Source organism: Platalea leucorodia (assembly GCF_965183815.1).
Source record: "Platalea leucorodia genome assembly, chromosome: 5".
NCBI classification, from domain to species: domain Eukaryota; kingdom Metazoa; phylum Chordata; class Aves; order Pelecaniformes; family Threskiornithidae; genus Platalea; species Platalea leucorodia.
The window spans coordinates 28621168-28644085 of NC_138827.1; the positions used below are offsets into that span (position 1 = coordinate 28621168).

The 22918-nt window shown below is 41.1% G+C and overlaps 1 protein-coding gene across 2 annotated transcripts in view; it reads right to left on the bottom strand.

Moving 5' to 3' along the window:
- ELAVL4 (ELAV like RNA binding protein 4) overlaps window positions 1-885 on the bottom strand; it is a gene marked incomplete at both ends in the record, with an annotated part of 62615 nt that extends 61730 nt beyond the window's left edge. For both annotated transcript variants that reach the window (XM_082313180.1, XM_082313179.1), the window contains one exon: window positions 769-885. In XM_082313180.1, coding sequence (XP_082169306.1) covers window positions 769-885 — 117 coding nt within the window. The remainder of the gene's footprint in view (window positions 1-768) is intronic.
- Between the last annotated feature and the right edge of the window lie 22033 nt (window positions 886-22918).

Here is a 22918-nt window from a genome sequence, read left to right on the forward strand (position 1 = left end):
CTTGGTAAAAACTAGTAAAGATTAAACTAGCTCATAAGACAGATTTCCTAACTCAAATATTTAAGTGACCTATTAGACTGAACACACAGGCATCAAAATGCTACAGAGCTAGTATATTACCATACATTCTTGTGTAAATATACATCGAATATTAAAGTTACATTTGTAATGCAAATTTTTACTTAAGGTCTCTTCAGGGGTTAATAACACCAAAGGCGGCATCCAGAAATTATTTTTAAGTCTTTTCAACTTCAGTCTACTTTGTTACTATAAATTCGTTATGCATATCAAAAGGTTCAGCCATTTTTCTGAAACAATAATTGCACGCTGCTCCTCTAAAAAATTAGCTATCTTGTCTGTCTGTAAATCCAGGTACTCTGCACACTGACCACTTTCCCAAAAAGCACCCCACACATGCAGTCTTTCCGAGGAACACTAAAACAAACGCTCAAACGTCCTCAGAGGCCTCTCTCTTGTAAAGACAAAGGCAGAATCCTATTGTTGAAAAAGTCAACCTTATTCTCGTGTTTCCAATAGTACCATTATCTTTCAGGGTAAGGGACTGACCACCGCATCACGGTTGTGACATTTGTAAAAGCATCAGATTCTCAATACAGTCTCTCCAGCATCAGCCAGCAAGCCCCTGAGCAAAGCATATTTTTAATGCAATCTTCCATCCCCACAAAAAAGAAACTTGTCTTAAACAGCTAATCCAATATCAAAATGAAATCACAGGGTTGTTTCCCAGCCCCCCCTCCCTCTCCTTACCATAAATGAGCAGTTTCTTGACTCATTAATGACAGTTTCCCTTAAAAGAAGTGATCTCATATCACTGAGCCCCTCTCCACCACGCATACATCCCAAAGGTTGCGGGTATCTTAGCATCAGTAGCCGCTAGCAAGCTCTCTCATACAGAGCCCAGATGGACTATACCAGAAGCCAATTCAGCGTTAATAACTACCTACTCTGTGCAGTTTAGAAGCCTTACGTGGCATAATGTCCTAGGCAACAGCAGCCGATTGAAACCGCAAATAAAAGACAACCCAATTCTCCAAAAGCATCAAAAGGAAAAAAATAATAAATTGAAGAATGATTTTTTTAAAAATCTCTTACTTTCATAAGATTAAACTGAATCCTTCACAAACATATGAAAAAGGAGAAAAAACAGATGCTGCCCAGAAAAAGTGACAAAATATTACCTCATTATTTAACAAAGCAGCATTAAGCGTCCTGCTGATTTCAAACATCTTGCCACAGATTTTGGTTAAGAGAAACAGAAAGAATCCTTTGCAAGCGCTCTGTCTGCAAAGGGTTCTTCAATTTTCTTGCGCACAACAGAATAGTCAATATGTTATTTCCCTAGAGTTCGCACATTAAAACATCTAGTCAGTGAGCTGAATTTTCCCCTTATCACACTGTAGACTCCTGTTATATGTACTGCTCTTTGCAAGATTAGCCTGCCCCAAACATGGCTGTTGTTTAAACTATTCTTTAAAGTAACAGTTCACTCCATAACCACCAGGTGGGCAGTGTACACAGATTCAAGTAACCATCTTAAAGATTTTTCTTGGAATAGCTGCTGGTTGTGATATACAGCATAAATCCCCCCTACATTTATCAAGCAGGAGGGGAAAAAAAATATTTTGGACTGTTTTACGCCCTTTCCTCCCCAGAAGCAAGCCCATACACAAAACCCCTAAAATCACTTAACTTTTACCATTGGGTTTTTTTTTTTGAGGGACTTTAAAATTTATACAGGAGCATTTCATTCAGCAAAAATTAACTAGATGATAAAATCCAACCAGTTCTGAGAACAAAGTGTAATTAAAAGGGAAAGCACGCCCATAGAAATGGTTTGTACCGCAGAAGAAACAAAATTAGCTTTAAGTTCAGCACGACAGTGTTCTTTCATGGAAACACAAAATTCAGCATGTAAATAATTCACATGTGGGTAGAGTGTTAGAAAATATGAACTATACCTTCAAGCAAATTTAAAGACAACTTGATAAGATACTGCTGTGACGTATTTTGGCTTAAATTCATTTATAAACCACTGCTGCATGCATCAGAGCACAAGACTGAAATACACAGAAAGAATCCAGTTTTCAACGGCACCCAAGTCTCCCAAGTTATCAAACTGTCCCTGTTCCTAAATGTCTGCAAGCTATTTAAGTCCCGTCCCGTCCCCCCTTTATTTAAGGTCGAATACCTCAAGGAATACTTCCATTACTATAAAAAATATGAATTCACTCAACGCTCTACAGCAACACCCAGAGGCTTGAAGGAGATTGGGATCTTTGTGTTAGGTGCTGTACAAACACAGTTGAAAAAGTCATTTCATATCAAAGGATTTACAAACAACATTTACAAGACTGAAGCACAAAACAGAGGTGCAAGAAAGAACAATAAACAAAGAGCATCACAAAATGTCTTTACCAGCTGGGATGAATCGCTGGAGAATTAAGGCATCTCTGACAACTACCTGTGCAAAGGCAGAACCCAAAAGATTACTTACTGAGGTTAAAGAATAAATGCATTATATGGACAAGGGCATAGTCAGATTTATCACCTACAAAGTACCATAGCCTAAGTCTTTCATTTATAGCAATCCTTGCTGAGTAAGTATATACAGAGTAGTGATTTTCTTTGTTGGCCTTTAACTAATATTAAAGTGATACGGTAATGACTTAACCTTCTTGAATATGTATTGAGTTTCAAGTCATCCCTTTTTATATGAGGAGAAAGGTTATTTGCATCGATTTCTGTTTGCATGAAATAAGCTTATTTTCTCATTCACCATATGCCTTGAACACTAATTAAAAGTGTCACTTTCTTCTAATGTAAAAACATAATCATTTAGTAAATAAGTATTCTTGGCTTTTTGGTCTTTGTGATAATCTATTTAAGGACTTTTTATTTCCAGGTAACTTTAGTGCTTTGATTACCACACACTCCTCTGATTTAAAGAGCAGTGTTTTATAAATATACATTTTTTTCCCCCAAATAAAAAGGAAAAAAAAAAAATCTAGAAGTGCATCTTTAAGGACCCACACTCCTCTTACCCTGAGGCAAATCCATCCAATCAATATGAAACCATTCACATGCCACCATCTGCCAAGCTGTAGAGCAATGTGGCTGTAACAGACCTCTTATAAAGCAGCAGTGGTCTCATTTTCAGCCTATTAGGGAAGCACCAGAGCTCTCATGTGCAAGGACACGAAACTCCAACTCAGACCCTCTCACACCAGTTTCTCCATGCACTGCTGCAGAACTCCTGTAATTTTTGCTGCTTGAGTTTTCATGCTAATCATCAAAGCAAGAGGGAGGAGAAAATGATCAGTAACAGCCCTATTTCACTGCAGAATAAAGAACTCTGTTTACTTCTATCCTAATATGATTATAGCAAACCATTTAAACGCTGCTGCCTACAAACTACAACCTGGCATTTTCCATCACCTCATTTTCCACTCTTCCAGAGGACTAAATGTTTACCCCTAGAACTGTGTTAGTCTTTTCCAAGACATTTCTATCAAAGTTAATATTTAATTCTGATCAAAGAGTATTTTGTTGTTTGACAGATGGGAGGGTGCAGGTGGATGAGGAACAAAGGAGATGCATGCGAGAGCAAGAGATGGATTTGAACCACAAAATGATTTAATAGAAGACAATGGGCTGGGAGAGGACATTACACAATGCAAGCACTAGGGCTTGCCCTATGCAGTAATTCAAGAACTTCTGTGGTAACAGTGTAGTTCAAGATATCACATCAACACTATCTTTCACAACACTGAGCTCACACATAGCCTTTTCATCAGCAGATCTCATAATAATTTAAAATATCCTCCACCACCTATACCACTGGCAAATTCATTGCATGACTAACTAAAAAGAGCAATAGAAGAAAAAGGGAACATGAAGGGGTGCAAACCCCTTACAAATGTACACGGAGAGAAGAAATGAACTATTTTAAAACCATCCATGAGATGACAAGAAAATGTGAAAAGCCAAACATGCAATTCAGTGATGCTGAAAGTCAAACTTGGGTGGAAAAGCTAGGGCCAAATTGTTCATGGCACCTAACCCAAAGTCAGACTTCAGGGAAGAGAACAGAAACAAAAAAAATCAGTCCATTTAAGCAGACTGCCCTTCTCTGTATGTGTGTGCAGGAGATGGGATGGACCAGGGATAGAGGGAAAATGATGGCTAAACAGGTTATTTACCTATACAGTAAGTTTTTTTTCCATTGTTATTTGAAGATCTTATAAACAAGTCTGTATATACAAATAACAACATAGTTCATTTAGCTACTGAATAGTTTAAAAAACAACCAGCAAAATAAAACACCCTACCAACTGCCCTGTGGAAATCAAGCAGGAGTGGGTGATCGAGACTGTAACATTGCATAACACTGAAAATGTTCTTCAGTTAACTGCTCTTTAAGGTTAGTGGATTCACATATTTGAGGAAAAGAAGAGTCAAATTTTTAAGGTTTCACTACAAAACACAAATAGTCATGATAATCAAGCACTACCCACAAAAAAGAAAAGGCTGAAATGCCACACAATTTTTGAGGAAATAGTAGGTGAAAAAGATGACTGACATGACATGGAGCTTTTATTAGTTTCTTTTATTTGATGACTCTCTCGGAAATGCAGGAACCTGTCCCTGCCTCCTCTTCTGTCCCTGCTGTGGACCCCACTGACAAGCTGTACAAGCTCTGCTGCTGATGCAATGTACTGTCTGGTGCACTAAGATTCCTCCCGATGCTGAGGAGATTAAATATGCCACGAATCTACCTGGAAAAATTACCACCTTTTTGATCTGTGCCCAGAAAGAATTAAAAAACCAAACAAGAATAGTTAGAGATCTAGCTCCTTAAAGAGGTCTGGAATGAAAAGACACTAGATGCAAAACCAGACAAAAACTCCTCCTATATACTTACAACCCTAAATGAGGAATTTAGATACATGAAGCTTAAGCAAGTAGTCACAGTTCCCACATAAATCACACTTCAGCTGCTTTTGCACAAATATGCTATTTAATGTTGCTTGCCCACTTTCTTTTTCATGCCTTATGAGATGTGTAATTTGGATGCTGCATAGCTGCTCTAAGTATCACACACCAATTTTCCGAAGACGTGCGTATTTGCAAATCCCACTGTGGATACTTATGTTTGAACGCTGGGAGACTGCAACAAAACTCTCCAGGGCACACCAGAGCATAGAGGTAACAAAATGAATAGATGTAAATAGCTCTGATGGCAAGAGAAGTCTTAGTGATAGAAGCCACATCCTCATTTTCAAAACTGAAAGCTGGGCATGCACACAGATTTAAGCATGCATCTATGTCAGTGAATAACCTCAGCAAAGGTTTCCTGTGAATGTCAGGGTACAGGCCAACCAGGGAGGTGGGCGAGCATCTCTGCTACAATGCAAGAAGGGTTTGGAGATGATTCAGCACCTTCCCAGTGCATCCGAAGGCCAGTGATGTCCTTGGCACCTTGGCTCTGTGCTCCTCTCCCAGCTCCTAACTAATGCTTTGCAAGACATGGCATCCACTCAGTCAATTGCCTGGCCAATTTTCAATACATTTTAAAGGACCCACAATCAGTGCTGCAAAAGTGAAAGGCAAAAGGCAGCATATGTGCTAGGTAAACATGTTGATACAGCAGTAAGAGATACCAGCAATTCTTTTCCCCCTTCCCAGTTTTTACTTTTGGCTCAGGAATATACATTTCAATGCTTTCGGTCCCCTGATTTTGTTTTCTTCCTTTTAGAGGTATTAAGACTTGTATTCAACATCAGACATCTTAAATTCTACAGCTTGCTTTCTTATCACTACAAGCAGGATTCAACCCTACCTACAGAGTTAAAACATTTCTACATTGCTGTCAATTTTGTATAATACAGTTAGCGAAGTTTCAACTGAGCACAAATGAAGATGTTTTCAAAGATTTATGACTGCATTTTTAGGATGTATTTACTTGTAAATAATGAAAGGACCTAGACACTGAAGAAGTCTAGACTTACCAGGGAGATTTACATGAGTTCAGCCATTTTTAATGTGCCTATGTATGAGCACAAAAACCCTCAAAAAAATGTGAACAGGGTCTTTCAACCAGCATCACCTAATTTTAGAAAAGTTGATGGATTTGTTTTAAGCCTATCTGTAATACAGTGTGCTATACACCTTGCACTCAGGCCAAATAATATCAATAATGAACAAAGATAAAAACCTGGAAGGGGGATTAATGTGCTGATGTTTCCAAGCTTTGAGACAGCAACAAGAAAAAGATCTGGGGAAGTGTGTGAGGTGGCTGGATCAGAAAAGAGGTACAGCAGAAATCAAAGGAGACTGACGAGCAGCGTGTTGAAGGGTTATGTCTCCTGCAACTTGCAATTACACAGGAAGGATGCAGAACCAGGGAAGATACAAAAGAGAATAAAGACAATAAAAAGTGTCAAGAGCTATTAATTGTCCCAATTACTTCTCATTAGAACAGCTGGCACTTACACAGAGTATTTTAGTAACAGTAGGCAGAATGTAAATAAGTTTTACTATTTCATACATAAGAAATCTCACAATCACATTTGGGTCAACCCTATCATGCAACCTATCCCCAAACTCAGGGTGCTTAAGAGGAGAAAAAGTTTAAAATGGCTTAACTAAATAAATCAAGCTTGCCTCGTGCTCCAAAGCTTACGCTTGTATTTGGAAGTCTCAGGACTTGTGGGAAGCTTCCTGTGCATATCTATTTTATTCTACTCCTTGAGAAATAAGGGTACCCCAAAACTCAGGGATAAACAGCTCCCTCACAAACATGGCTCACAACTCTCTAGTGTATCATTTAGATTACAGAAATGACAATTTTATAACAAGGAGGAGACCAAAGAAGGTAAAATACAGAGAGGGTAAATGGCAGAAAAAACAGAGCAGATGGAATATTTAAGAAAGGACCAGCGCTAACTCTGAACCCTCCATACTGACACACAAGCAGGAAGGGGCTAAACAAAGGCAACTAAAAAAAAAATCATCTGTGGCTCCTCTTCTTGCTCTCTGCCTGCTTGTTCAGAGCTAGTCTCTTGGGATCTGGACAACTCTGGTCAGGAAGCCCTAAGGTTTTCCTTCCCAATTCTCACAGATTTCCATGTGCACTTACTTATGGTTTTCTTTAAACTCCTCTTTGCAAAATGTCAGACATATCCTGCAGATGATTTTTAGTTTCCTTTAAAAGTAGGGCAGATGAAGATCAATGGGTATTTTTAGCACTTTTTTTAAAAAGAAACCCATTCAAAATATCTTAGTAGCTATAAAAAAAATCATTTGAAGGCTAAAATTCCTAATAAATTACTTTGGTTACAATTACTAAGCAATACATATTCGGTGCTTGGGTTTCAAGGGATCTGTACAGCTGAGCTGGAGAAGCTGGCACGTTAGCACCCAAGAGTGAGTCCACTTCTGCTCTGAACTGCCTCTTCCACAGCCACAGTGACGTTTTCTTCACTACTTCAGACTCACTTTTAACTCAATAGACAGGTAAACACGAGACAAAGCAGTAGCCAAGCTGCTTTTGTTTTTTCCAGTCTGTGGACAAAAACTGTACATGATAGGATGAGCTCTACCAGTGCTGGGTTAGCATGGATGAATTCACCTCACCTAAGGTTACACATCTGCAGGGGAGCTAGTTTTGTAACTCCCTTGCACAGGCAGTTACAGGAAATGGTCACTTCCAAGGCACAATTCATCTGTCCTGCTCTAGAAATCTCTTTCAGAGCAAGGTAAACCACACTCTTGACTTTACTGGCTATGCATTAAGCAGATCTCCAGTGACCACCAAGGGAGCCTAGCTCAGGTAGAAAGTCCATCTTTGGTCAGACCAATTCCACCATGGGTTGACCCAGTGACCAAGGCAGATGCTCTCCAGTTGATGCTCACCTAGATGCAAGTTTACCTGAACTTCATCCACCCTGGGGGCTCCTACCACCACAGTGCAATCTTCAGTATAACTCAGCATAGCTGTTCTTAAGTATGAGCGTTCAAGGAAGGCAAGCTTCAGACAGTCCAGGGAGCCACATCACAGACCAAAACACAATGCCAACACTAAATGCACCTGTAACAGCTACACAAAGCAAACCTTGCAAGACTACATTGGTCTGTACATGGGAGAAGCCTAACATCTCTGGAAGCACATAAGCCACATATGCATCTTATCTAAAGAAGAAACCCACCAAGGTTTATTTCATGAACTCTAAGCTAGATGCTCTCTTTAATAACAGAAGCTTTGATTCTGATCATAACTCCAAACAGCAGAAGCCTCAAGAAAAAAAGTACATCCAATTTATGACTGTTGGGAAAAGCAACAATCACATCAAAACAGCTACTCTGAAAACCTATCCAGCTACAGGCCATCACCCTGCAGTTTAAGAGTATTTCACTCCATTGCTTGAACACATTTATATTCTTCCAGGCAGTTTTCCTGATGTTTTATAAGGATTCCCCAATGCAACAACAAACGATCTTTCTTTTAATAGTATCACTGGATGCGTTGTAACCTGCATCTAGGGACATCCTGCTCTGCTCAGATAAAACTTAATTGTTCTTCTGACATCGAACAATGAAGGAACTTTAAACTCACCTGATAAACGAAACAGGCCTCTATTTTTAACATTTTTCCATAGCTCCAATGCCTACAGGAACATGTATCAAGTAAAAAAAAAAATCACTTAAATGTTTCAAAAAAGCATGGATAACCAACATACACCTGGTAAGCAAAGAACATATTTACTTTTTTAAATGGTGTCAAATAAGATTAGATTTTATACTGCTGTGGTAGAGGTCCTACTTCTGTGGGTAAAGGAAAACCAGAGAACAGTGATGCTGTGGAACATTTTACAAAGAAAATTTCAACTGCTGGCAACAACTGGCGAAATCCCTACAGCATATCTGTACTGTCTCTTTCCCCAGATTATTTCCTTCAGTTTCTATTGTCTGGATGATCTTTTCCTTTCTGTCAAAATATCAGGTAGTACAGGTGCACACCACAAAATGATGTGTTTTGGTAGTGGAAATTTCAGCTCATGACCTTTTAGGTTAATGGCACTATTTAAAGTTAAGATTCAATGAAACTATTAACTAATTACTCCCACTGACCTCACTGGTAACTGGAAGATGGTCAACACTGAGAAGGAGGCCCATTATTTAGGTGGCATCATCTGTTAAGGAAGCCCCTCTCTTCAGCCAGTTTGGAGACTATGCCTGGCTGGTGGATAATGACATGGCTTTATTATTCCTGCCTTTGTCACTTCTCACCTGCCATATGCTAAGGCATGAAGACTTCAATGCTTAGGAAATTCCTACTAGCACACAAAGCTTCTCAGCAACCCAGATTACTTTACACACAGGAAACATTTTCTTTTGCTGTTTCCACTGGCATCAGTCAGGACTTAAGTTGAAGACTTCTGCCTTCATCATCAAGAGCCTCCACATACATGGCCTGTGCCCACAACACCACAGAATATGAAAACTTCCATGATTATGACTGCAGCTCTGCACATGTTGCTGACAGATGCAAAATTTCCTCAGGTAATGAACTCCCGGAATCTCATCACTTGCTGTTCCATGTGGAACCAGAGCCAACCTTTCCTTCTCTATCATAAGATCATAACAGTAATTTATAGAAAAAAAAAAAATCTGTCGAAACTAGATGCTATTGCACATTCCATAAGCTTTTAAGTAATGAATGAAGGAAAAAAAGCATCTCACACATGCAGTCACATCAGCTATGCAAACCAAAATAAGACCAGATACTAAAAATGAATGTTGGGAAAAAACAACCTGTAAGTGTACACAGTAATACCTTGCTCCAAATGCTTCCATAAGACCCTGACAGAAATAATTTTAAAAACACTGCAATCAAGCTTAATGAAGGCTTTACTTTCTTCCACTATTTAAGAAACCAGCAAAAACTTTACAGTTTCTACATAAGAGACTGCTTGTAAGGTTCAGATTAAGATGGACAGGCCAGATGCTCTGGTGTACCCAATTTGGTCATCAGCACTTTCCTATCCTGTCCAAAAGCTCAGCCTAACCATTCTGTTAAAGCATGACTGCTGAGCATCAGAGCTGACAGGTTAACAGAAAGGGGAAAAAAGCACATCAGCCAGTGACAGTCCCATACCACAAGAGGATCTCAAATGCATTGTTCAACACCAGATAAGCAACATAACCTGGCAAAATTTCAAACAGGTTTCCAGTAGAATGATCTGTAGAGAGCAGCATGAGGTTCAGGGAGTCAAGCAAGGAGGAAGACCTGGGGGCCATGCCACTGCCAGGTGTGCTCCTGGGTCCTGAGTGCCCTGATCAGTCTCACCTGCAGCCTCTACCACCACCCCTGGCCCAGGTGCTCCATTTAAGCTCAGCACTGGGCATAGAAGGAAAGAAAAACCAGCCTTTCACTTTGTAAGAAGACCACTTTACCCTTGAGAAAGTGAACAGAAAAACAGACAATAGGCTGCATACCTCCAGCTGTAATCTCCAGTAACACATCCCTCTTGAGTATAGGGTTGGGATTTTTGACAATCAAACATTTGTAGGGTAAGACCAGTTAGATGCACTGACATGCGCACAGATCCGAAAAGTGTGTCTGTACTACATGCAGCATGCTAGTATTAAGGATGATTTCTTTTAACTATGTGGTTCCATAAAGGGTAGTTAGTTCTGGGTGTTAATAACCCTGATTCAGAACTCTGTTCAGCAATGTACTCTCATTAGCTAGACCATCTGTGTAAAGGGAACAACCTACACTGTCACAGCACACAGAGCCTGGGGCTGACCTTAATATCTTCCCCCACATACCAGCAGAGGACAAGAGGAGAGAAGTCTGGCATCAGTTTCTTTCCTTTCTGCTGCCAGAGGAAGATATCTGGGCTGGAAAGCAAGTTTCTCACCCCTCCAGTCACATTGCCAGCTGTGGAAAACATGGAGTGGCAACTTCTCTTCCTCCTAAGGTCCCAGTGGTGGAGTGGGAAATTTAGCTGTCCTGTTAATGTTAAGATATCACAGGACACTGATTTACTGGGAAGAAGAGAAGCTTCACAAATCATGTGAAAGAATAAAACCTCCGGACATTATTCACAGCCAGTGTAGATTACTTGATGGACTGGAAAGTGCCTAGCATGACATGGAATTGCATTGCAAATATACAGTATTTGTTGCTTTTGATCTTCTTGCTCCTTCCTCTGTACCACACACCTGCCAAGACAAGTTGCCATGCACTCCCTGGTGGGCATTCCTGCAGGTTCTTCCTACCTACACATAGGTCCTACTCAGGACTCTGACATCCCTTAGCTGACTACTACAGCAGGAGCAACCTACCCAGCAGATTTATGCAGGTCTCAGGGACTACAAGACAGTAAGGATGCACCCCAGCACTCAGTGAAACATGCAGTCATGTCCAAGACATCTTTCTGCAAGTTCAGGTTTACTCCTCTCTTTCTGGGCATGCCATTCTTTCACAATCTGCTTTTCTGGTCAACAAATGCCACACTCCCTCCTGGGAACTGAAAAAAGCAAAACAAACTACCCAAACCAATCTGCTCAATGTGCTACTAACTTCAGAAAATGCCATTTTTTTCCTTCTCTACCAATCTCTTTCCATCTTTGGTTCCTTGACCACTTTCATCTATTGTATTTATTAATTTCATCTGGCTGTCACCATGGCAAAGTACAGATGCAGCGAGCAGTCCTGGTTCTGCCATGAGCTCTCTGCTTACGTGACAGCCTCAGAAGAGCTCCAGTGAGCCAAATACAAACCACAGCATGGAGCACTGAGCAAGAAGACACTCACAAAGAGAGGGATTTGAATGACTCTGCCAAGACATAATTAAAGCTGATGTTTTCCTTAAAACAGTTAAATTCAGCAATGAGTACATTAACAGAAAGGCTAGTATTGCAAACACCAACAGACAACAGGCCACCTCAATTCAACCAGTAAGTAAATTGCCTGGATTATGAGATGCTACCTAGGATGTCAATAAGTGTATACAAAGTGCTTTACCTCTTATCATACATATCCCACATATCAAGGCTGCTAGCAGGAACCTTGTCCTGTGGAAACAATGCCTCTCTAAGGTTTCAGCATTCAGTTTTGCTGCTGTGCAACTCCCTTCTATCTAAGGGATGAGCTCAAATTAAGGCTTCTCTTGGGTGTTTGATTTTGCAAAGCTTGCAGTAGTTCAGCATCTTTGAAACTTCCACCTTTCTGTCATTCATTCAAGACTTGCCAGCAGATTAGAAAGCTATTAAGCTGGGAATACATGACCAACAGACAAGAAAACTACGAACAAAAAAGCTATTTGAAAAACACAGCTACTTGAACGAGGAGCAACGATTAAAAACTGTTGGCAAGTGAGACTCGGAAACAAGACTCTATCAGACCAGCTTTGTATCACATCAGCTTTATATCAAAACTTCTGTAAATGAAGCTTGCTAATCTCAGATCTAGAAACAGTAATAACCTCTCTAGCAAAGCCATGGGTGCTTAATACAGCTCTACAGCACAACCTGAACTGGAGCAACCAAACCCCGTTTGCATATCCCCTTGAGCAGGGTAGCAGCCACCCATCTGCAAACCCACAGGAAACTGCATGCAGCGAGCCACTGGGTAACTCATATCCCTTAACAAACTGAAGCAGATTAGCTGGGGTATTATTACTCCCATAAATTGGCATGCATGAGGAGGTGAGGTCAATATTCTGTAACCTATAGCTAGGTCCACAGCACAGGGTGGGCTTTAGGATCCTGTACCTGGTAGGAGAATCCTTCCAGGAAGATGAAGTTTTGAAATTTTACTGGGCAATGCAAATAGGAGATGGGCAAGTTTTCTTTGCCCCAAGGGTGCCAGACCTTCTTTTGACCTAGAAGCTCCTCCAATAAAACTATTTCTATTAAACAATAACCTCTTTTATATACCTTAGAGAATTTGGGGTTCTGCATAAGCAATGACCAACAGCTCAAGGTAGCTCAAAGGTAGTGTCACACAGGTTACTGCAACTAAAGAAATTGGCAGTGATGTCAAAATGCATGAATTGGGGTATAAAGGCACTTACTAAAAGAAATTTGGAATTATGAAAAGTAAACAAAAGGAAATACAGTGAACATGCTTGTTGGGAACGTCAGGAAATCCACTGTTTATGTATTACCCATAAGAAAGCATCAGCACATAGATATTTATTTTATAGCAAGCCACTCTGCCTAACTGAAAAAGACCTAAAAAAGAAGGTCAGACAAACTTGAACAACAACAAGATGCAAAGACTCTTTAGCTATACATTGCATGGAAGTATGGAGGACAACGGTTCAAATAAAGTCAACTGTGTTGGAAATAGTGCATGAAATCCCAGAAGTGACAGAACTACTAGTCAGTGAAGAAAATGAAAGGAGCCAAGTGGAAGAAATCAATCAAGAAGAAAACGTAAGCTTTTTTTATAAAGGCAGGCAAGAGGCCAGATAACATAGATGGACACACATGCAAAAAAACCCACAGAAAAGCGTAGCTTTATCTAGAAGTACAGCAAGTGATAAATTTGATAAACTAGGAAGCAGGGACAGATTTGCTCCAAACTAAGGAATGACAGCAAGCAGGGAGGGGTGCAAACAATTTTTCTTGCACTGGAAAGAAAAAGCAACTTCAAATGCAAATGGATGAGCTGATTAACAAAGCTTGCAGAGACTGTTGTGAAAGACGGGTGAATGGAGAGAACCCGAGGGAGACACTAAGAGCATGTAAACCAAATCAGGGAGCAGCTGACTGCATTCAGAAGGAAGAGGCTACAGAAGCACTTAGAAACACGAAAACAAGAATAAGACCTAGGCTGTATGAAGCACCAGTAAACATACTGAAGTGGATGGCAATAGGAGGCATCTGTTCAATGTATTCTTAAACTGGAGAAGTATCAGCAGTTTTACAAATAATACCATTTATTATTATTACTTTCTGTAATCCGGGGAAGCACCAGAACTCTGATTTTTACTGAAGTCACATAAAACCCCATAAAAACTACACTTCGTTTTTCAGTACTAAAACCCAACTGTTGAAAGGTGGGAAAAATCCTTAATTTATGGAAATCCCAAACCCAATCTCCCATGCATTAACTTTAAATCGTTACGGAAACAAAGGCTGCATATTTTCTCTATTGTGAGGATACAGAATTACGTTACTTTTCTTTAAAATAGTTTACTATGTCAATGAAATTGCAGATGCTTCTGTGCACTTCAGGGACTTCAAACACTGCATCAATTATCTGAATAAGTAATGAAAAGACATTGTGAATAAAATGGTTCACCAAGTCTGGTTCACAAGTCAATTGCTTTTTGAATCCAGTAATATACTGTAATATTTGACATGTTATTTCTTTTTGCAAGAGGTTAAGAGTTTTCTGGGCTTCTATGCTATACTTCTGCAAACAGTGGGGAGAAAAACAGACTGACAAAATATAAAGGGCTTCAAGAAGTACAACACACATTTAGATCCTCCACTATAACCCTCTTTCCACACCAAAAAACCCACTGAAACCAAAACTCTGAAGTCCCACTGAAGGGGAAACATGAAAATCTCACCAGCAGTTGAGGCTAGTGATAAGCAATTTAATGCTTTAAAATTCAGTCTTTGACAAACTGGACTAGGTCACAGTAGACCACAAAATGTCTGTTTGTTGAGCTATCGTTTCCAAAGAGCCTCTCTTACTGGCACCTGGAAACAGAGCAAGCATAAGGCTGATTATCATTTCCGTAACCCCCAAGGAAAACTATCATGCAAGATGTTTGAGTAAGAGCAATGCTGTTCGAAGGCAGCATTCATAAACAGAACAAAGACTAAACAAAAGGCTAAACAAGTACATCATAATTAACAACTACAACCAAACTTTTAATTAAGATATGTAAGAAAAATCAAGGAGAGCTAATTAAAAAACCACCAGCGTATATACTTTCTTAGAAAAATCTGAATTGGTACTGTGAAGTAAACAGGCTAATTGGAAGTGATCACAATTATTTTGTCACTATTACTGAGTTTAGTCATGATTTTTCAGCTTGCTCTTTAATCCTACACCTTGTTTGCACTCCTTTGTTGTTTGAATGCAGGATTCTTCCACCCAAATTCTTCAAAAACTGAGCAAAAGTGAAGAAAATACCACAGAGATTTAACTTTGTATGACAGGCATATGTTGCCATTAGTTTTGAGACACTCTTTTGTGCCTAGGACAGTATTATTCTTGCAGGCCCAGAATTATAATTATTATACACTCCCCCCATTCATCCTGAACAAATCCACAGTTACTACAAATGGATCTCGATACATTGCTACATCAATAATGCTATACTCTGCATGCTTTTTCTTTTATCCAGGCAGCTAGACCAGTATAAAAATATGATGCAATTTCACACAGATTTTACTGTTAGGTATGAACTTTCCTTAAGGCCAAAAAGCAGTTACAGATAATAGGAATCTAACTGGCAATATTAAGGTTTTACTTCTTTCCTCTTATATACTACCCTTCCATGAAAATACATCCATTCTCTTTACTTTTGCCATTATTCAAAACTGTTACCAGGCTGATTTGAACAGTAACAGTTAGTTAATACTGATAGAAACAAGCAAAGAAAAATGCTGACACAACCTAGAGTTATTTAAGAACTTATTTGCTACACATCTATTTGTAGAAAATTAATTAAAAGTTGCTGACTCCCAGCTGTAATAACCCCAGGTATACCTAGGCAAAATAAAAATAGGTAAAAAAGGAATTCCCACACACAATCCCAGAATGCAAGCAACGAAGTGATCTGCAATTAACAACTGCCTCTCCCCAACACAGTGAGCATGAAACCCAACACCTTATTGAGATACACAACAACTATTTCTGCTTAACAAAATCTTAGCAGGAACCATCTTTCAGAAAGTTATTTCTGCAGCTATGTGGAACCAGATTTCTACTTTTTAAAATATGTTCTTACATTTAATAGAAATTGACAGGCTTTTAAAAAAATTCTCTTCTGGTATATCACTACACATTAGCCCAACCTAACCCTTAAGCTACCCAGGAAGAGCTCACTGCCTGCAGCAATGTTTTTCCCATGTCCATTTTTAAAGTTAGAGGCTGCAGGGCCACCACTGGATTGCTGTCCTGCCTGTGGCTTTCAGACTATTACAGCTATAAGCTGTCACCTTTTTTTCCTCTGCAAAACCAGGGTATCCTGAATATGTAAAGCAGTCTTGCTTTAACTAATGCCATAGCACACATCTTAAAAGTAATTCATTTTAAACTTCTGAATTTGAGGCATTTCTTTCTTTGTACTGAGACAAATATATAACAAGTGCTTCCTATAAATGGCTAAAAAAGTTCAACCCCCCTTTAAAATTTAGACAAAAACATACATGTCTGTGCCATGTATCTCACTAGCAATACTGAACTGGAATGGTGCAGGAACCTCCTTCTCCGCAGACCATTCCCAGGCTTCTCTACTGCCAAAGCTAGACATGCACTTTCTAACTCTACATTTCTCTGTTAAATAGGTGGAGTAAAGTAAAAGGCTTATTTCTGTGCAAAGGCTTCTTCCTCTGCATAGCAATAAGCCCCACATTGTAATTGATTTTTTTTTAAATGTCATTTAAATTATTTTGGTGTGATTTATCTTTCCTTACTTTTTCCTAAAACATCTCAGAATATTAACAACGAAATAAATGTAATAATACTCTAACATCTTCAAACATTACCTAATTTAAAAATCTAATTTACTTTTCATCATTTAGGCTTCCTTACTATTTTGTATGTCACTCAGTGTGGATAGTAAAATTAGACTATCAATTTCAATTTTGCTTTAAATATGTTGCAGGTTCTGCTTCTCAACCACTAGAAGAGCATTCCTGTTTAAGGTTTCCAATATTGTTCAAGAGCTTTTAAATAAAAAAATGGGAACTGCTTTAATTTTATTAAAAATTCTCAACCACTCTCTCTGGCCCTTTTTACAAGAAAAGGCCAAGTGTTGGCACAAAACTAAACCTCCAATGTGTCTGTTAAATAGTATTATGTGGCCTTCTACTAATACAAAGAGACAATAGAAGCCTTAAATGGTGCTGAGGGTGCCATTGTGCACAATGACCTTCCAAGGAAGGCAGTGGGAGACCTGCTTAAGAACTGATAAACAAATTGAACAAGTAATTGTATTGCCTGGGTTTGTGTAGTAAGGTTTTGGTAGCAGGGGGTGGGGTGGGGTGGATACCTATAGGGGTGGCTTCTGTGAGATGCTCCCCTATGTCCAATAGAGTCAATGCCAGCTGACTCCAAGACAGACCCACCGCTGGACAAGGCAGAGCTAACCAGCAACACCGGTAGCACCTCTGGGATAACATATTTAAGAAGGGGAAAACTTGCTGCACAATAGCAATTGCAGCCAGAGAGAGGAGCGAGAGCAGTCACCAAGGTCAGTAAAGGAGGGGGAGGAGGTGCTCCAGGCACCGGAGCAGAGATTCCCCTGCAGCCCCTGGTGAAGACCATGGAGGGGCAGGCTGTCCCCCTGCAGCCCATGGAGGTTAACGGTGGAGCAGATACCCACCTGCAGCCTGGGGAGGACCCCACACTGGAGCAGGTGGATGCCCAAAGGAGGCTGTGACCCCACAGGAAGCCCACGCTGGAGCAGGCTCCTGGCAGGACCTGTGGACCCGTGGAGAGAGAAGCCCAGGCTGGAGCAGGTTTGCTGGCAGGGCTTGTGACCCCACGGGGGACCCACGCTGGAGCAGTCTGTTCCTGAAGGACTGCACCCCGTGGAAGGGACCCACGCTGGAGCAGTTCGTGAAGAACTGCAGCCCATAGGAAGGGCTCATGTTGGAGAAGTTCATGGAGTACTGTCTCCCATAGGAGGGACCCCATGCTAGAGCAGGTGAAGAGTGTGTGATAAACTGACTGCAACTCCCATTCCCTGTCCCCCTGCGCCTCTGGGGATAAGGAGGTAGAAAAATCAGGAGTAAAGTTAAGCCTGGGAAGAAGGGAGGGGTAGGGGAAGGTGTTTTAAGATTTCTCATTATCCTACTGTGATTTTATAGGTAATAAATTAACTTTCCCCAAGTCGAGTCTCTTTTGCCTGTGACAGTAATTGGTGAGTGATCTCCCTGTCCTTATCTTGACCCATGAGCCTTCTGCTGTATTTGCTCTCCCCTGCCCAGCTCAGGAAGGGGAGTGATAGTGCAGCTTTTGTGGGCACCTGGCATCCAGCCAGGGTCAACCCACCACAGTAATGCAATATGAATTATCCCACTCTTGCTTTGGTGAAATTTAAAAGATAAATCACTGTAGGCAGCCCTACTTCTAAGTCTCCACAGTCAGTATGAGTCTATACCTCTTACTCAACACATGCCATCACACTTAAAAAGTAGTCAAAGAAAATATTTATAGAAATATATCTTAACACACATGTTCATTGACAACGCTTACTTTAGCAATATAATTTTTTCTGTTATATGGAATATCAAGCAAACAGAAGTTTCAAATATATCGAAGTTACCCTTTTAATAGCTTGGAATACTTAATCTTATCAGTCCACTGCAGGAAAAAATGCTATCGGCACAAAACCGTGCTAACTTCCATAGTAAGTATCATGCAATTAAAATTATACTGTCATGGGTAGAAATTTTAATTAAAAACACCTTAATTGTGCTAATCACAGTAAACTAGATCGAGCCTGAAATTCTTACATCGCCACCAAGTATGTATATACGTACTGAAATAAAGAGAAACCATTTGCACAGTCATGACACCAGTGACTTTAACCTTTTCTTTCTGGTTCTTACACATTTGATGCAATCAAGCCTCTAAACCTACTCAGTCATTACGGGTCGTTAGCTGGGAAGGCAGCGTCAGGCCGTCAGCTGCCCGCGGCGCTCCTGCCTGCACCCCGGGCTGCTGCCTGCAGGCAGCGGCTGCGGAGCCCCGAGCACGCCCCTGCAAAGCCACAGCAGCCAGGGGAGGCCACCGACCCCGGCGCAAACCGCTGCGGGGACTGGGAGCACAAGAAAACTCCGGCGACTATCTTTCCCTTCCAAAAATGCTAGTTTAGGAAACACCATGCAAAATAACAGCTTTTTTAAAAAAAAAAACACAGTTCTTTAGAAGCGGAAGAAACGCACCTGGGGCGGAGCGGGGCAGGCGGCCTGGCCGCCCCCGAGCCCAGCCGGGCAGCACCACCCACCCGGGCCGGGCCGAAGCGTGGCCTCGGTCCCGGCAGCCACGACCCGCCGCCGCGCCCGGCCCCCGAGGACGGCGCCACTCGACGCCCCCAGAGCCCGTTCGCCCCTCCGGAACGGGTGAGCGGGGCGGGGGGCGAGCTGGGGGCTCCCCCGCCCCGCGGCCACCCTTCCCTCCGCGCCCCGGGCGCCCATACAGAACGGAAGGGGGGGACAAAAGGCACCGGCGTCCCCTCCCCGCCGCGAGCCCGGATAAACGTTTCCCCCCTCGTCGCCGCAGCTGCCGGTGCAGCGGGGACCTCGCTCCCCCGTGCCGCCCCCGGTAGCGCTCTGCGGGCCGAGGCGGGGGGGGGGGGGGGGGGGAAGGGGGGGGGGGCGTTTCCTCACCGCGCCTTGGACGCGCATCTTCTGCCGCGGGGGAAGCACGAGACGCGCGGGGCCGGGCAGCGCGCGACGGCAGCACGTGGCGGCGGCGCCCACGGGGTCTCCCGCGCAGCCGGGCGGGGCGGGGCGCAGCGCAGCACTACGGAGCGGCGTGAGGCGGCGCCGCCATCTTGGTAGCGGCAGCGCCCGGGCGGAGGGGAGAAGGTGATAGGGGAAGGGGCTTTTATCGCAGACGGGCGCGTTGCGAAATCAGCAGCAGCTGGGGGAGTTCGTGGGGCAGGTGGGGTGGGTGAGAGGGCACCCCTGTGGGTTGGTGAGCCCCACGGAGGGGTGACCCCCGTGGATGGGTGCGTGAAAGTAAGCCCCGGAGCCGGGGTAACGTACCCAGCGGGTCTGCACGGCTCTGCTCCTTCCCAGGGCCCCAGTGCATCCAGGTGCCTCACGATTTGGAAATGAAAATAAGTAAAGTGCAGCAGGCAGGATGGGATTTGTTCTGATCTCTTCCTTGGAGGTGCTTCCCCTGTTTTTGACCAAGTCCGTGACCCTCAGCAATAAAGATGTACGAATTTTGAGTAGGTTAAAAAGCCTCTTTTTCAATCAATGCTCAAGGAAAGGATAAGATGATGTGACACAAATGTATGATCGTGTGCCACAAATAGAACATTGTGGGAAGCTTTCCCTTAAACATAAGCTTTGTCCTATATTTTTTCAAACAGTTTATTTCCTTGCTGTGTAGGTCATTCTTAACATTAGGCTAAATTTAGCTGAATATACACCAACAGCAAAGACAGACTGTCTCAGAAAGCTGAATTAGACCCACAGTCTCAACTGCATAGCCTGGTCAGGAGGCTGGATGCAAAACTGTTTACGTTTTTATTGACTTTTTTTTCACGGAGCTTGTTAAAGGTAACGAAATCTGAGCCATTTAAATAAAATACCTTGTGTCTAGAAAATCAAAAGTTTATAGGGTGGTTTGCCTGGTATACTCTTGTGCTGCAAGCCATGTGTACAACTTGTGTTAATTTCAAGGGTATTTCTACCACAAAGTGAGGAAAGACTATAGCCCTAACATCTCAGGCCTTTTGAAGATCTGCACCTGAAGCTTCAAAACAGTGGTCTAATCGCTGCTTCCAGTAAGGACAGCAGAATTTGTTCTTGTTTATGCACTTTGATTTTCAATTCTTTGTGTATAAATTTAGCTGTGGGTGGAGTATCCTGAGCCAGATTTCTCTTTATATGCTATACATACAGAATGACAGAAAGACATACATGATTCTGTGTTAGATTGACAATGGCTTACATTTGCTAGCAAATACTGGATCAGAGCCATCTGTTTCAGAAATTAGCATAGCAGCAATTTGTTTGTTTGGCTTCATCTGTCTCTTAGTTTGGTCAAAATCCTCTTGTTTTAGAGACACACTATCACATACAGAAAGGACCTGTGATATACTCTGTGCAGGCATCCACTAACATACATTAATTATTCTAAAAAGCGGAGATACGAAATGCGATTGTCAGAAATCCAGGCAAAGCTAAATTAAGATCTTTTTTTTTTCTGGAAACAAGTTTGACTTTCTCAGTGCACTCTATCTTATATTAAAAATCATCTACCCCTAAACAGTGTACTGATATCAAAATACTTCTCTCTGAACCAAAGTAGTGTTGCTATACTTGTAAGTGCACTGTATCTTTTCTTTCTGTGTATTTTGACAGAATTGCAGAAATCCTTCCTGACTTATAGCCTCTACAACTTTCTTTTGAAGAGGTATTGATATTCTTAAAAATTGAGAAGTCTAGCTCCAAACAACAGTCAAGAAAAGGGCATCAGTCCATTAAATGATAAGGTATCACCCCATTAAACAACAGCTTTTCTAAAAGTGGTTCACTTTGAAGCCCTGTATACCAAAAGAAAATGACATCTCTTACACAGCTTTTTTATTTGCAGTATACTGACTCTGCACTATTCGGTATTTCACTTATTTGCCCAGATTTTTTGGGTCTCTGGAAAAAAAGGAAAGATTTAAAAATTCTACTTAATACTCCAAAAGCTTGTATCTACCATTTTATAGTTCCTACTGGATCTGGTTACAGTGCAAATATTTCTCCGCGGGCATAGCAAAAGGTCTACATTGTTGTACAACTAATGATCATTATGTGGCGTTTGCTTGATGATACAAGTTTAGATTCAGAATATATTCCTAACTGCTGTTTAAAAATACAACAGAAAATAGTCATAAGAAAGTCTTCTGTACTCTTGAGAAGTGTAAAGCCTGATATTGTTATTCTGAAAAGAGAACTCTAAGGTAGATCTGCTCAAATAGGAAGAAATGTGAATGTTTCTTACAACTGAATACTGCTAATGCATGATTTAGATATGTACTATGCAAAGTAAAAGATTTAGTTCATTTTCATGTTACTTCATATCTTAGTTACACGACAAAACCAACAACAAAAACACCTTCTAAAATAAGAACTTACGTTTCTCCTTCAGAAAAATGAGTCGTATGTTGTAGGCAATGAAAATGATGTGAAGTCTCAACTCAAGGGATGTGAGTGCTCATTCTACATGTGAATTAGAAAAGCACCTGTGTTGCTTTGTCTATGTGCATCAGTCTCTACCTGAGCATCTAATTCATATTACTCCTCCCACAATCCGCCCCGTTTCTTTGTCTCATCTGAGCAACCAACAATAGGATCTACAGAAGTTTAGAAACCTGGACTGAGTGGAGGGGGTGTGATCTGCTAATGAGAAGTGGCTTACCTAGTTCACTGTTAAAATCGTAACACCTAATGCAGAATTTTGCTTGTATTACTTTATGATGAAGCAGCAGGTCTAGCTAAAGTCAGACGGTGACAAAATCTGATAGCTTCACTGTGCTATTGGAGCACAATGATGAAATTGCCTATTCAGAATATAGCATTCTGAATCAATATATTGTTAATGCATACCACTGTTTTTAGAATAAATAGCAAACGTTGTCAGAAGTAAATATTTATGTATTTTAAGCAATGGCAAGAGAGTATAAGTGCTTTTTCAAGGTAAGTGTAGAAAGCCATTACAAAGCTTATCTTTGCAGCTGACCTATAAAAGCTAAAAAGGCTTTGAGGACATCAGATAGAAACTTTAATTCTTCACACAGTCAAAACTGCCATGAAGCCGATGTCCCAGGATCACAACTCTGAGTATGCTCAGTAATAGTAATGGAACTCAGACTTACATGGGCAGCTTCATTCAGAATTTTAATTTAATTGACATTACAATTTGCTAAGTAGTGATTTCTTGTAATGATTTTTTTTTTTTAAT